The sequence below is a fragment of the Rutidosis leptorrhynchoides genome, chromosome 3, assembly GCF_046630445.1.
Source record: "Rutidosis leptorrhynchoides isolate AG116_Rl617_1_P2 chromosome 3, CSIRO_AGI_Rlap_v1, whole genome shotgun sequence".
Taxonomy (NCBI): Eukaryota; Viridiplantae; Streptophyta; class Magnoliopsida; order Asterales; family Asteraceae; genus Rutidosis; species Rutidosis leptorrhynchoides.
In genome coordinates this window covers 58437524-58452604 of record NC_092335.1, presented here as the reverse complement: position 1 = coordinate 58452604, position 15081 = coordinate 58437524, and the positions used below count along the sequence as shown (strand labels likewise).

Genomic DNA, 15081 nt, shown 5'->3' with positions numbered 1-15081 from the left:
ATGTATCATATCTAACAAGAACACAAAGAATACAAATGATTTAAAATAATCAAATAATGCTTGCATGGGTCTAAAGGAACTGAGCATCAATTTCAGCAACCGCATGCGTTTAATACAATAATTACACACACATTCAATCTTATCATATCACGTCCTTTTTCTACATCTCATTTGCTTATCAGTTACCACATTTCTACCCCTTCCCACATAAGGTCAAGTACATGTACATGTAGGATCAGGGTATTATAGTAATTTTGTTATCATGCGAGTTTATAGTCATCATATTGTTCCCACACATATCCTTCTAAATTATTATTATGTCACAAAAATTAAGGGCTATTACAATGAGTAGTAAACCAAGAAACTCACTATATAAATCACCCCAAACACTTTCCACACACAACATATTTACCAATAATTCTTGAAAAAATTGAGTGACACAAGTGTTAAAGAAATTTATAATGACACAAAGCCCTTCAATTTTTCTCAAAGTTATCATTCTAACCCTGTTCTTATTCACTACTTTAGGAGCTCAAGATCGAGCCCCTCATGGGGTCGATCACGAAAACCTCATTGAATTATCACCATCTGCTTATGATTTTTTTCACCCGAATGCACAACCAAGTATCAAAGATCCTTGTAAAGAGTCTAATTGCTCACCGTTGCCTCTAGCTGCTACTATTCAGTCGAGCTTAGCATATGAAAGCAGAGCGGGTGGGGCCCAAATTGGAGCAGGAGGGGTTGCTGCCATTGTTTTCGGCTTTGTATTTGCAGTTCTCCTAGCCATGGGGGTTTACTATGTGGTGACTACTCGTAGAAAAAATTTAAGACGAAATAGTAGTACAGTAATACCATCAGCTTAATGCACTTGTAATCAAGACTCTATCTGATATTTTAAACTATCTGATATTTTAAACTATGCTTCACTCCATTTATTGTTCAATTTAGTTAATGGAATGTACAATATATAACTATCAATGACTAAAGCATGTGATTTGATTAGATTGATTGATCCGCTACGCAAAATTGCTTTATGACTTATGACCACAAGACATATAAGGGTTAACTGCACTAATGAAGGTAAAAAATAAATGGCAGCAATATATCACTTCATATTAAGCACGTAAAAACCTAGCGTCACCCGTTAACACATCAAAACCGAAAACAGTACACGCGAACATCGTAAAGTGAAGCATCAAGAATAGCATGTTATATGCTAGAAAAAATACTTGTCACGTTCAAGAAAAAACGTATTTTTTTTTATATATCTCTGTTGCAGAACTGTACTAACATTTTATTCTTAAGTAAACAAACCTCTACCTATCTTACAGTGCATGATAGAACAATCTACACCGTTACTTGAACTATCCATGTCAGCCTTATTTTGTTCTATACGAAAGGACGGTTACACACACCGTTTTAAAATCTTAAATATATTTTCTGCATTTTGACTACTGGAAGTCCAATTCTAACAATTTAAGGTTGACCAGTTATGAGTTTTTCTTTCAAAGATGATAACTTTGATTCGATGTTGTCAAAACTGATGGGAGTACCTGATCTTGTAATCAGTTAATCACCAACTATTAGATACCAAAATACTTAAACTGAATTCTTGTTAAGTCACAATGAAACATGACCAATTCATAAACAATTATGGCAAAGCAGATGCGATTTAACTTTTTAAAGAAATACATTATCACTTACCACATTTCTACCCCTTCCCACATAAGGTCAAGTACATGTACATGTACATGTAGGAACAGTGTATTATAGTAATTTTGCTATCATGTGAGTTTAGCATCATATTGTTCCTTCTAAATTATAATGTCACAAAAATTGAGGGCTATACAATGAGTACTAAACCTTGAAACCCACTATATAAATCACCCCAAACACTCTTTCCACACACAAGATATTTACCAATAATTCTTGAGAATTTGAGTGACACCAAGTTTTAAGAAAATTTATAATGACACAAAGCCCTTCAATTTTTCCCAATGTTATCATTCTAACCCTGTTCTTATTCACTACTTTAGGAGCTCAAGATCGAGCTCCTCATGGGCTCAATCACGAAAAACTCATCGAATTATCACCATCTGCTTATGATTTTTTTCACCCAAATGCACAACTAAGTGTCAAAGATCCTTGTAAAGAGTCTAATTGCTCACCGTTGCCTCTAGCTGCTACTGTTCAGTCTAGCTTAGCATATGAAAGCAGAGCGGGTGGGGCCCAATTTGGAGCAGGGGGAGTTGCTGCCATTATTTTTGGCTTTGTATTTGCAGTTCTATTAGCCATGGGGGTTTACTATGTGGTGACTACTCGTAGAAAAAATTTAAGACGAAATAATAGTACAGTAATACCATCAGCTTAATGCACTTGTAATCAAAAAACTCTAGCTGATGTTTTACTATTTTAGTCTATGCTTCACTCCAATTATTTTCCAATTTAGTTGATGGGATGTACACAACATAACTATCAGTGATTAAAGTATGTGATTTGCTTAGATTGAATTGATCCGCTAGGCTTAATTGAGTTATGACTTATGACCACAAGGAATATAAGGGTTAACTGTACGTACTAATGAAGATATAAAGTAAAATGCAGCAATATAGCAGTTCATATAAAGCATAAAGTAATTAACCTAGCATCAGCCGCCAACATATCAAAACCGAAAACTGTACAACCAAATACCATAAAGTGCAGCATCAAGAATGGCATGTTATATGCTAGGAAAAATACTTCTCAAGAAAAAGTGTATCATTCTTATTTAATCTATTTTTGTTGAAGAACTGTACCAACATTTTTATTCCTTAAATCACTTTCAAATCCCTGATAGAACAATCTACACCATTACTTGAACCATCTGTGTAAATCTTAATTTGTTCTATGGGAAAGGACGGTTACACACGCCATCTCAAAATCTTAAATTTATTTTCTGCGTTTGTTTGCCTCTTAATGGAATGGTTCAGTGCTAAATGTTGAACCATTCAACATTCAGTGCGTTTGTTACTGACCTCTGAATGACATATGGTGCTGAATGGTTCAGAATTCAGTGCTGAACCATTCAGAGATGAAACACTCTCTTAACCATTAAGAGCCTAAATTTTCTGTAATTTTCTCCTCAAATTCTATCCTGAACACTTAACTAACAAGTGTATTGAATATTTTATTCATGTTAAACTTTGATAAGGTAATTTTACTCAGTTTAATATCGTTCATTCTAAATGATTATTAAACAGCTTATTTTCATTCAGAACAAAATTTATTCAGAGGCTTTGAATCATTTAGATTATGAACCATTCAGCGCTAAATCATTCAGTTTTATCAAAACTTTGATTCGCTAATGTCAAAACTGATAGGTGTACTTGGATCTTGTGATCGCCAACTATTAGATACCAAAATATTTAAACTGAATTCTCGTGAAGTCACAGTAAAAATATGACCAATTCATAAACAGTTACGGCAAAGGCAGATGCGATTAAATTTCCAAATAAATACATTAGCATGCCATAATAGATTGAACATTATGCAGTAAACCATTACCATAAATTGGTTGTGTAACACTAGTATTGCATCTCTATTACCGCCTTGAGCTGAGAGCCTCAATTGCTGGTCCAAAAATCTGATCCACTGATTTGTTCCAATAGTGCGCAAACTCAAATTTCTTTCTAGGAATAGGCGATTTAATCTAAAAGGTAGAGATACAAAACTTCAGTGCTAATACAATTTTTCCAGAACGACTTAATGGATACTGCAGTTGCGCAATTATTAATGCTTAAATTTCTAAATTTTCCAGAAGCCATACATTCCTTATGTTCATCAGTTCTTGAATATTTCAAACTCATCTACACAAAAAAAACTTGTAACAAGTGAACGAAACTCATAGAAGCAGGTTCGAGATGGCTAGTCTCCAAAGAAATGAGAGACAAGACAGACTTATACTTAACCAAATATTTCATTTATATTCATTCCACAATACAAGGGTAACCTATTTATACTAGAATTCAACATGAAGGCTACTGCCATAATGATAAACTGCAACTTAAATAAACTGACTCACTAACCTAATGTTACCTATGTACAGTGCATCATGCATAACCAAATAACTATCACTAATATGCTTAACTACCAAATAAAGTACATGAACAAATTTAAGGAAGATGTGTCAAAATGAAGAAAACGTGTATGCTTGTGACTTCTTAACTAAATAAAGGAACTCCTTGACCACTTGTAACATTCGACCAACTGATTATTCAATAAGTGCCATCAACAAACTATACATGAACCACCATGGAATATTTCTTCAACCTTGAGGACAGAGTTCATTTTCAACCGGTGGTTATTAATACAAGCATGGGTCGCATTATACGATCACAAACACAAAGGACAACTGATAATGGGACGAACTTGCAGGATTATAGTTGACCAACTAGTTAGTGGAAATATTATGAGCTTAAGTTGTCCCATGTTTTACATACTTTACTCCATGTTTCTACTAGCACTTTATTATAAGTTATTGTTAGCCTGTTTATAGTTTACTTAACTATAGAATATAGGGTAGTAGGTAGTTGTATGCATGCATACACTTCATGTATATATTAGGTACGTTTGAACAAAAGATGTGAAGAAGATTGCCGTAAAGGATTCTCTGTTTCCTCTCTATTAATCTGTGGAGTTAGTGGTCGACTCGAAGAGACCGTAACATAAACTTTAGAGGAAAAGCCAGTGAAAAAGTAAGAAACCATCACAAACAAGAAAAACAAGCGAGGAGTTGATTCCAAAACTGGACATTATCTAGTTTTTGTCGATTTATGAACTGCAAACTTCAATTTAATCGCCACTGCACAGATTACAATCTTACCGTGTTCTGCAATTTCAAAAACATGTTTTGTGGCTCCATGATTCAATTCTAAAGCTTGTTAATTTGGAAACAGTAATACTTAATTTGCAAACTTCATTTAGCTTCCACCAATAGTTGCCTAAATGTAAACATCCCATCCCAACCATTTTTTAGGAGCATTAATTAATCAATATATCAAAACCAATACATATAGCCAAATCATCATTGATCATAAAATGTATAATTATTATTAACATCGACAGAAATGTCGTTTATGATACCTATATGAAAAATTAAGCAAATCGCATAAAACAAATCAAAATTAGGGCATCGGAATTAGATAAAAAGAAAAACATATGTGAATGTGACCTGAGATTGTTTAGGTGCGATTGTTTTATAGATGTCTCTTCGTTGTTCAAAAATAACAACACCTGAAAATAAACTTCCTAGGGCAGCCCCAAGTAATCGCTCCTGCAATAATCCCCGAGTTTGCTTACGTTAATATTAATATAGATATAGAGATATCTATATATATAAGAGTAAAATTGAAGGTGACCTGAGCAAGGATGCTGATCATGGTTGCTTTTGCTTCTTTTAATTAACCTACAATCAACCACGTTTGGTATTGGAGCAAGATGAAAATTAAGATTAAGATTACGATTAAGATTAAAATAGACAAAATTACTAAAATAGTCCCTGTGTTTGTTCATTTTATCCCAAATAGTCCCTCCCAATTATTTTCTGCAAAATCAGTCCTTAATTGCATTTTTGAGTCCCAAATAAGTCCCTATGTTTTTTAATTTTATCTCAAATAGTCCCTGGTAACATGAACAATAAATAGCAGCACATTGCACTTGAGAGGCGGTTTTCGAAAGACTATAACTTCTAAACCGTATATCCATTTTTGATAAATAAGCTGTTGATAGAAAGGTGAGATAGTCAACTTTTCATTGGTCAGGTCATATTAGGTTAAATCGGATTTTACGGGACCCGAAACGTACCCTGAAGTTGCTGAAAAGAATAAAAAATCAAATTTTGGTTTTTTTCAGCAACTTTAGGGTACGTTTAGGGTCCTATAAAATTCGATTTAACCTATTATGACATGACCAACAAAAAGTTGACTATCTCACCTTTCTATCGACAGCTTATTCATAAAAAATGGAGTTACGGTTAAGAAGTTATAGCCTTTCGAAAACTGCCTCTCAAGCGCACTATGCGCTGAAGGAAAACAGCAGATGGCAGCAACAGTGCGCTTGAGAGGCAGTTTTCGAAAGGCTATAACTTCTAAAATGTAACTCCATTTTTGATGAATAAGCTGTCGATAGAAAGGTGAGATAGTCAACTTTTTGCTGGTCAGGTCATAATAGGTTCAATCGGATGTTATGGGACCCTAAACGTACCCTAAATTTGCTGAAAAAAACCAAAAATTTGATTTTTTGTTCTTTTCAGCAACTTTAGGATACGTTTCGGCTCCCGTAAAATATGATTTAACCTATTATGACCTGAGCAATGAAAAGTTGACTGTCTCACCTTTCTATCAACAGCTTATTCATCAAAAATGGATATACGGTTTAGAAGTTATAGCCTTTCGAAAACCGTTTCTCAAGCGCATTGTGCTGCTATCTGTTGTTCATGTTACCAGGGACTATTTGAGATAAAATGAAAAAACACAGGGACTTATTTGGGACTCCAAAATGCAAATAAGGACTGATTTTGCAGAAAATAATTGGGACGGACTATTTGGGATAAAAGGAACAAACACAGGGACTATTTTGGTAATTTTGTCATTAAAATAAAATAAAAGGAAGAAGAAGAAAGTTTCAATTACACCCCTCATGTTTTTCATTTATGCCAAATTTATGCATCATTATTTCTATGTTAGTTTTAACCTTTTTTAAACTACACCCCTCATGTTTATGAAATCTACCTAATACATATATGAATCTTCACTGATTTTTGTTTGGACAGCTTTAATGATTTCACTGGAAATGAATTTTTTAAAGTTTTCATTTTTCTATGATTGAGTTTAAGGTAAAATAAAAGACAAATTTATGTGTGTGTTTGGATCTGATGCGAACAATGAGCCAAGGAGCAGAGTTTAAAGCCTTGACATTCTATATTAGACAAGCATACTAACTTTAAGTGCGTACCTTTTGCATGATGAGTCGGCAAGGAAATGGGAAAACCAGTAGTAGTAGCGTAAAGTCGTAAAGGCCGTAAGACGGGTGGCGGCCATAACATAAAGCTATTACTTTCACACACCTCTCTCTCGTTATCTATATATATCTAAAAATAGAGAAATCCCCTACGTGAGCAACATGACTGTGCGTAGTTTCTTTAATTTAGAACTCGGGGAGTGTATTCAGTTCTTTGTTTGGTTGTCTGAGGTGCTTTCGTTTAATCTTTTGAGAAAAAAAGAAGCATCGAAGAAAATAAGACTGTAAGTTGTTGCGCTAACTTCCTAGCGCTAGCGCACTACGTGTAGTGACCCGAACTTTTCCATGTTTATATATATTAATTGAGATTGATATTTACATGATTAAATGTTTCCAACATGTTAAGCAATCAAACTTGTTAAGACTTGATTAATTGAAATATGTTTCATATAGACAATTGACCACCCAAGTTGACCGGCGATTCACGAACGTTAAAACTTGTAAAAACGACATGACGATATATATATGGATATACATATGGTTAACATGAGATTATGATAAGTAAGTATCTCCATAAGTATATTAACAATGAGTTATATACATATAAACAAGACTACTAACTTAAGGATTTCGAAACGAGACATATATGTAACGATTATCGTTGTAACGACATTTAAATGTATATATATCATATTAAGATATATTAATATATCATAATATCATGATAATATAATAATTTAACATCTCATTAGATATAATAAACAATGGGTTAACAACATTAATTGAGATCGTTAACTTAAAGGTTTCAAAACAATACTTACATGTAACGACTAACGATGACTTAACGACTCAGTTAAAATGTATATACATGTAGTGTATTTAGATGTATTAAAATACTTTTGGAAGACTTCAAGACATATATCAAAACACTCATACTTAACGAAAATGGTTACAGTTACTTTCCCATTCTTTTCTTTCATCAAGAATTCTAGTCGTATTCTTATCCGTATTATACACAGCTTCAAAACGTACTTACTATGGGTATATACCAATAAGAACTAGCATGGGATTCCACTATTGATTATATCATGTATGACTAATCAATTTTAACTTCTACCATGAGCTAGTCAACTAACTAGAACTCCTTTTAAGCCCACTCACCACTCACCAATTACCACTCATCATTCACTCCATTTTACTTCCAATTCTCTTTCTAATTCTCTCTCAACACACACACACACACTATTATGAACGTATTTTTCTAGTAGTTAATCATCATCTTCATCAAAAATCACTTCAAGAATCAAGCTATAATCATCATAGGAAGAACACTTCAAGAACACTTCAAAAATCCCTTCAAGTTTACTAATTTACTTCCAAGCTTTCTAATCCATTCCAAGTAATCATCTAAGATCAAGAAACCTTTGTTATATACAGTAGGTTATCTTTCTTATTCAAGGTAATATTCATATTCAAACTTTGATTCAATTTCTATAACTATAAACTATCTTAATTCGAGTAAAAATCTTACTTGAACTTGTTTTTGTGTCATGATCCTACTTCAAGAACTTTCAAGCCATCCAAGATCCTTTGAAGCTAGATCATTTCTTGTCACTTCCAGTAGGTTTACCTACTAAACTTGAGGTAGTAATGATGTTCATAACATCATTCGATTCATATATATAAAACTATCTTATTCGAAGGTTTAAACTCGTAATCACTAGAACATAGTTTAGTTAATTCTAAACTTGTTCGCAAACAAAAGTTAATCCTTCTAACTTGAATTTTAAAATTAACTAAACACATGTTCTATATCTATATGATATGCTAACTTAATGATTTAAAACCTGGAAACACGAAAAATACCGTAAAACCGGATTTACGCCGTCGTAGTAACACCGCGGGCTGTTTTGGGTTAGTTAATTAAAAACTATGATAAACTTTGATTTAAAAGTTATTATTCTGAGAAAATTATTTTTATTATGAACATGAAACTATATCCAAAAATTATGGTTAAACTCAAAGTGGAAGTATGTTTTCTAAAATGGTCATCTAGACGTCGTTCTTTCGACTGAAATGACTACCTTTACAAAAATGACTTGTAACTTATTTTTCTGACTATAAACCTATACTTTTTCTGTTTAGATTCATAAAATAGAGTTCAATATGAAACCATAGCAATTTGATTCACTCAAAACGGATTTAAAATGAAGAAGTTATGGGTAAAACAAGATTGGATAATTTTTCTCATTTTAGCTACGTGAAAATTGGTAACAAATCTATTCCAACCTAACTTAATCAACTTATATTGTATATTATGTAATCTTGAGATACCATAGACACGTATACAATGTTTCGACCTATCATGTCGACACATCTATATATATTTCGGAACAACCATAGACACTCTATATGTGAATGTTGGAGTTAGCTATACAGGGTTGAGGTTGATTCCAAAATATATATAGTTTGAGTTGTGATCAATACTGAGATACGTATACACTGGGTCGTGGATTGATTCAAGATAATATTTATCGATTTATTTCTGTACATCTAACTGTGGACAACTAGTTGTAGGTTACTGATAAGGCTAAAAAGGAACATATATTTCATAGCAATATCCCTCCTAAATAATAGGTTTTCATATGTAATTGTATTATATTTTCATTGTAATTGTTTAAATAAATAAGTGCGAAGACAAAAGGCGAAAACGAAGATTTGAATACACAAACGTCCAAAAAGCTCAAATGTTCAAGATACAATTCAAAAGGTTCAATTTATTGATGAAAAACGTCTAAAAATGACAAGAGTACAAGTTACAAAACGCAAAGTACAAGATATTAAATTGTACGCAAGGACGTTCGAAAATCCGGAACCGGGACATGAGTCAACTATCAACGCCCGACGCAACGGGCCAAAAATTACAAGTCAACTATGCACAAGAATATAATATAATATTTAAATAATTATATAAATTATTTATATATTATATATGTTTAAAAATTATGTCGACAAGCTATGAGACAAATGATCCTGAGCTGGATTTTCAAACTCCGTGACTCGCGGAGTTTGAAGGCTAAAAACTCCACGACTGGCGGAGCTGTCAGAAATCAAAACTCCTATAAAAGGTCACGAATTCTGCGAGTAAAAAAAAACATAATAATAATAATACTCCCTAGTATAATATAAATAAATATATATATGTATATATAGTATAGATTAGTGTTATATTAGATTAGTTTGGGTTATGTAAAAGTTATTTTTACGGGTTTTTAAAGTCGGAGCTCTGTCCGTGTAACACTACGCGATAAATAATCAATGTAAGCTATGTTCTCCTTTTTAAATTAATGTCTCGTAGCTAAGTTATTATTATGCTTATTTGAGCCAAAGTAATCATGATGTTGGGCTAATTACTAAAATTGGGTAATTGGGCTTTGTACCATAATTGGGGTTTGGACAAAAGAACGACACTTGTGGAAATTAGACTATGGGCTATTAATAGGCTTTATATTTGTTTAACTAAATGATAGTTTGTTAATGTTAATATAAAGATTTACAATTGGGCGTCCCTATAAATTACCATATACACTCGATCGGACACGATGGGCGGGGTATTTATACCAACGAATAATCGTTCATTTAACCGGACACGGGAATGGATTAATAGCCACTAGAATAATTAAAACAGGGGTGAAATTATGTACAAGGACACTTGGTATAATTGTTAACAAAGTATTAAAATCTTGGTTTACACACAGTCGATAACCTGGTGTATTCATTAAGCAAAGTATTAAGACCTTGTTACAGTTCGAATCCCCAGTTAGTTGGAATATTTGACTTCGGGTATAAGGTTAAATTTGCCGAGCAGTTTATAATTATGACCGATGAACTATTATGGACAAAAACCAGATAGGTTTCAAATACATCCAGGACAAATGACAATTAGCCCAGGACAATAAATTAAAATCAAAACGTCAAACATCATGGTTACGGAAGTTTAAATAAGCATAATATATTTTATTTCATTTTTCCTCGTACTTTTATTTATTGTCATTTCAATTATTGTTATTTATTTTATATTGTTATTTAAATATCGTCATTTACTATACGCTTCGCTTAAAATATAAATCGACAAACCGGTCATTAAACGGTAAACCCCCTTTTATATATTATTATATATAATTATATATATTTTGTACAAATATAGTTGTTTAAAAATATAGTGTGCAATAAGCCCGCTCCCTGTGGAACGAACCGGACTTACTAAAAACTATACTACTCTACGATTAGGTACACTGCCTATAGTGTTGTAGCAAGGTTTAGGTATATCCCATTTGTAAATAAATAATTAAAACTTGTGTAATTTGTAACGTATTTCGTAGTAAAATATAGTACTATCACGTACCCCCACGCTACCACATCAGTTACTAACGAGGACAGCTGACTTAATAAACTTAAAACATCAAAATATATTAAAAGTGTTGTAAATATATTTTGAACATACTTTAATATACATGTATATATTGTTATAGGTTCATGAATCAACAGTGGCCAAGTCTTACTTCTCGACGAAGTAAAAATCTGTGAAAGTGAGTTTCATTTGCCTTTTTACTCATTACATTTTTGGGCTGAGAATACATGCAAATGCTTTATTAACTGTTTTACAATATTTATATGCGTGAGTTCATTTGCTCCCTTTTTACTCATTACATTTTTGGGCTGAGAATACATGCAAATGCTTTATTAACTGTTTTACAATATTTATATGCGTGAGTTTCATTAATCCCTTTTTAAATGCTTTTGCAATATATATTTTTGGGACTGAGAATACATGCGCTGCTTTATAAATGTTTGACGAAATAGACACAAGTACTTAAAACTACATTCTATGGCTGGATTATTAAACCGAATATGCCCCTTTTTAGTCTGGTAATCTAAGAATTAGGGAACGGACACCCTAATTGACGCGAATCCTAAAGATAGATCTATTGGGCCTAACAAACCCCATCCAAAGTATCGGATGCTTTAGTACTTCGAAATTTATATCATATCCGAAGGGTGTCCCGGAATGATGGGGATATTCTTATATATGCATCTTGTTAATGTCGGTTACCAGGTGTTCACCATATGAATGATTTTTATCTCTATGTATGGGATGTATATTGAAATATGAAATCTTGTGGTCTATTGTTACAATTTGATATATATAGGTTAAACCTATAACTCACCAACATTTTTGTTGACGTTTAAAGCATGTTTATTCTCAGGTGAATACTAAGAGCTTTCGCTGTTGCATACTAAAATAAGGACAAGATTTGGAGTCCATGTTTGTATGATACTGTGTAAAAACTGCATTCAAGAAACTGATTTCGATGTAACATATTTGTATTGTAAACCATTATGTAATGGTCGTGTGTAAACAGGATATTTTAGATTATCATTATTTGATAATCTACGTAAAGCTTTTTAAACCTTTATTTATGAAATAAAGGTTATGGTTTGTTTTAAAAATGAATGCAGTCTTTGAAAAACGTCTCATATAGAGGTCAAAACCTCGCAACGAAATCAATTAATATGGAACGTTTTTAATCAATAAGAACGGGACATTTCAATTGGTATCCGAGCGTTGGTCTTAGAGAACCAGAATTTTGCATTAGTGTGTCTTATCGAGTTTGTTAGGATGCATTAGTGAGTCTGGACTTCGACCGTGTTTACTTGAAAAATGATTGCTTAACAAATTTTGTTGGAAACTATATATTTTTAACATGTGAATATTATGTGATATATTAATCTCTTAACGCGTTTGATATTATGTGATAGATGTCTACCTCTAGAACAAGTCCCATTGACTCGCCTAATAATAATGAAGAGTCAAATATAAATTGGAATGATTCGTGGACTGATTCACAAGTTCCCGAAGAGGAACCGGAAGAAGAGTCGGAACCGGAAGAAGAATCGGAACCGGAAGAAGAATCGGAACCGGATGAAGAAATAGAACCGGTGGGGGAAATAATAAAACGGTTAAGTAAAAGAAAATTCTCAACCAACCGACCAAGGTTAATTATGATCAATGGTGTTTCCGCCAAGGAAGCAAAATATTGGGAGGATTACCAATTCTCTGATGAATCGGATTCCGACGAGAATTCCGATGATGTTATAGAAATTACCCCAACTGAATTTAAAAAGGCAAAAGAAAATAATAAGGGAAAGGGCATAAAAATAGAGAAATCTAATTCCAACTCCGATGAACTTTATATGTATCGTCAACCCCCGAAGTCCTTAAGTTGTAACAATGACCCGGGAACCTCTAAACCACCAGGTTTTTCTAAACCAATGTGGAAAATGACGGCTCGTATTAGGGGAACATCATATATCCCTAGAAACTTGGCAAAACAAACCAAAACCGAAGAAGAAGAAACAAGCGAGTCGGAATAAGATAGTTGTATTCGTGTGGTGTAATATATGTAATATAGTGTGCTTATGCTTTATGATATATGTAAAAATTGCTTGTATTAATAAGTATTTTTTTTATGAATCTAACTCTTGTTCTATTTTACAGTATAAAAACACAAAATGGATAGACAACCCAATATTTTAAGAGACCTACCTGGAGACATGATTGATGAAATCTTGTCTAGAGTCGGTCAGAATTCTTCGGCACAACTATTTAAGGCGAGATCAGTTTGTAAGACATTCGAAGAACGTTCCAAGAATGCCTTGATTTATAAAAAGCTTTCGTTTGAAAGATGGGGGATATCACATTGGGAAATCCATAAGTTACGATGTGTTTACTTTGACGCATATATTGCGGGGAACCCAAATGCTATTTTACGCAATGGGTTAAGAAATTATTTTGACTCAATATATCCGAATATTGGACTTCGTGATTTAGAAAAAGCGGCTAACATGCAACATAAAGAAGCATGTTATGCTTACGGATTAGTAATGTTCGCTTCTCACCAAAGTGAGAACAAGAACATCGGGCTACAACTATTAAACAAAACGTTCCCATAAGTGACGGAGTCGGTAATTGGGGTAAGAAATGAGGTTTTTAGATTGTTACGGGACTGTTGGACATTACGTAACCCTCGTCCCTTTGACGACGTTACAACACGCTGTCTTATCAAAGGCCATAACGGTTATGTTCCACAAGACCAAGGATGGGAAGTAATCCTAGTAAAACCAGAATGCATGACTTGTTTCTGGACGTATGAATTACGTGTCTTTAGTGCCTTTGCTGAACGACTTGTGTACTAGCTTGAATTATCTTCACAACCATCTTGTATCAAATTTATTGTGTGCTATATTTCATGCTATATGTAAAATAAGCGGTATTGTAAGTTTGTAAAATATTGTGTAAAAGTTTGAACGCGAAATATTATTATAATCAGTTTTTCATATAGAATTGTAGTAGTTGAATTGTATATTAGCTACTAAGTATGAACTTAACGGGTAGGTACTACCCGAATTTAAACTTATAAAACGCTAATATGAAAAAAAGCTTTTATAAATGAGTTCATATTATGCTACGAAATACTATTAACTACTCTTAATATTCTGTATGATTAACTTGTTCCATTTGACTATTTTGAAGGAAATGGCACCGACTACTCGACACACCGTGAATATGAATGAAGAGGAATTCCGTACTTTTCTAGCTTCAAACATAGCCGCAGTACAGGCTGCGCTACATACCAACAATAACCTTGGATCTAGCAGTACAGGAAATCGTGTAGGATGCACCTACAAAGAATTCACTGCCTGCAAACCTTTGGAATTTGATGGAACCGAAGGACCGATCGGATTGAAACGGTGGACCGAGAAGGTCGAATCGGTGTTTGCCATAAGTAAGTGTACTGAAGAGGACAAAGTGAAGTACGCTACGCATACCTTCACAGGTTCTGCGTTAACATGGTGGAATACCTATCTAGAGCAAGTGGGACAAGACGATGCGTACGCACTACCATGGTCAGCATTCAAGCACTTGATGAACGAGAAGTACCGTCCCAGAACCGAGGTCAATAAGCTCAAGATAGAACTTAGAGGGTTACGAACCCAAGGATTTGATATTACCACGTACGAAAG

General features: G+C 33.4%; 3 protein-coding genes across 3 annotated transcripts; 2 read left to right on the top strand and 1 right to left on the bottom strand.

The window, feature by feature from the left end:
• Positions 1-461: 461 nt before the first annotated feature.
• On the top strand, positions 462-863 carry LOC139900011 (uncharacterized). Its single transcript, XM_071882826.1, has one exon. The coding sequence runs from the start codon at positions 462-464 to the stop codon at positions 861-863; it is 402 nt and encodes a 133-aa protein (XP_071738927.1).
• A 1106-nt stretch (positions 864-1969) lies between these two features.
• LOC139900010 (uncharacterized) lies at positions 1970-2371 on the top strand. Its single transcript, XM_071882825.1, has one exon. It carries the CDS (start codon positions 1970-1972, stop codon positions 2369-2371), a length of 402 nt encoding a protein of 133 aa, XP_071738926.1.
• Positions 2372-3423: 1052 nt separating this feature from the next.
• On the bottom strand, positions 3424-5487 carry LOC139896171 (uncharacterized). The gene is made up of 3 exons (XM_071878761.1): positions 5397-5487; positions 5210-5311; positions 3424-3688 (listed from the first exon to the last, which is right to left on the bottom strand). The coding sequence occupies exons 1-3, from the start codon at positions 5415-5417 to the stop codon at positions 3581-3583; spliced, it is 231 nt and encodes a 76-aa protein (XP_071734862.1). The 5' UTR covers positions 5418-5487; the 3' UTR covers positions 3424-3580.
• Between the last annotated feature and the right edge of the window lie 9594 nt (positions 5488-15081).

Excerpts from the sequence above, each read along its gene's own strand:
- LOC139896171 (XM_071878761.1), bottom strand. The coding sequence starts at position 5,417 with ATGATCAGCATCCTTGCTCAG. Across the intron at positions 5,312-5,396 it reads TGATCAGCATCCTTGCTCAG|GAGCGATTACTTGGGGCTGC; the intron begins GTCACCTTCAAT and ends GGATTATTGCAG. Across the intron at positions 3,689-5,209 it reads TCGCACCTAAACAATCTCAG|ATTAAATCGCCTATTCCTAG; the intron begins GTCACATTCACA and ends TCTACCTTTTAG.
- LOC139900010 (XM_071882825.1), top strand. The coding sequence starts at position 1,970 with ATGACACAAAGCCCTTCAATTTTTCCCAATGTTATCATTCTAACCCTG.
- LOC139900011 (XM_071882826.1), top strand. The coding sequence starts at position 462 with ATGACACAAAGCCCTTCAATTTTTCTCAAAGTTATCATTCTAACCCTG.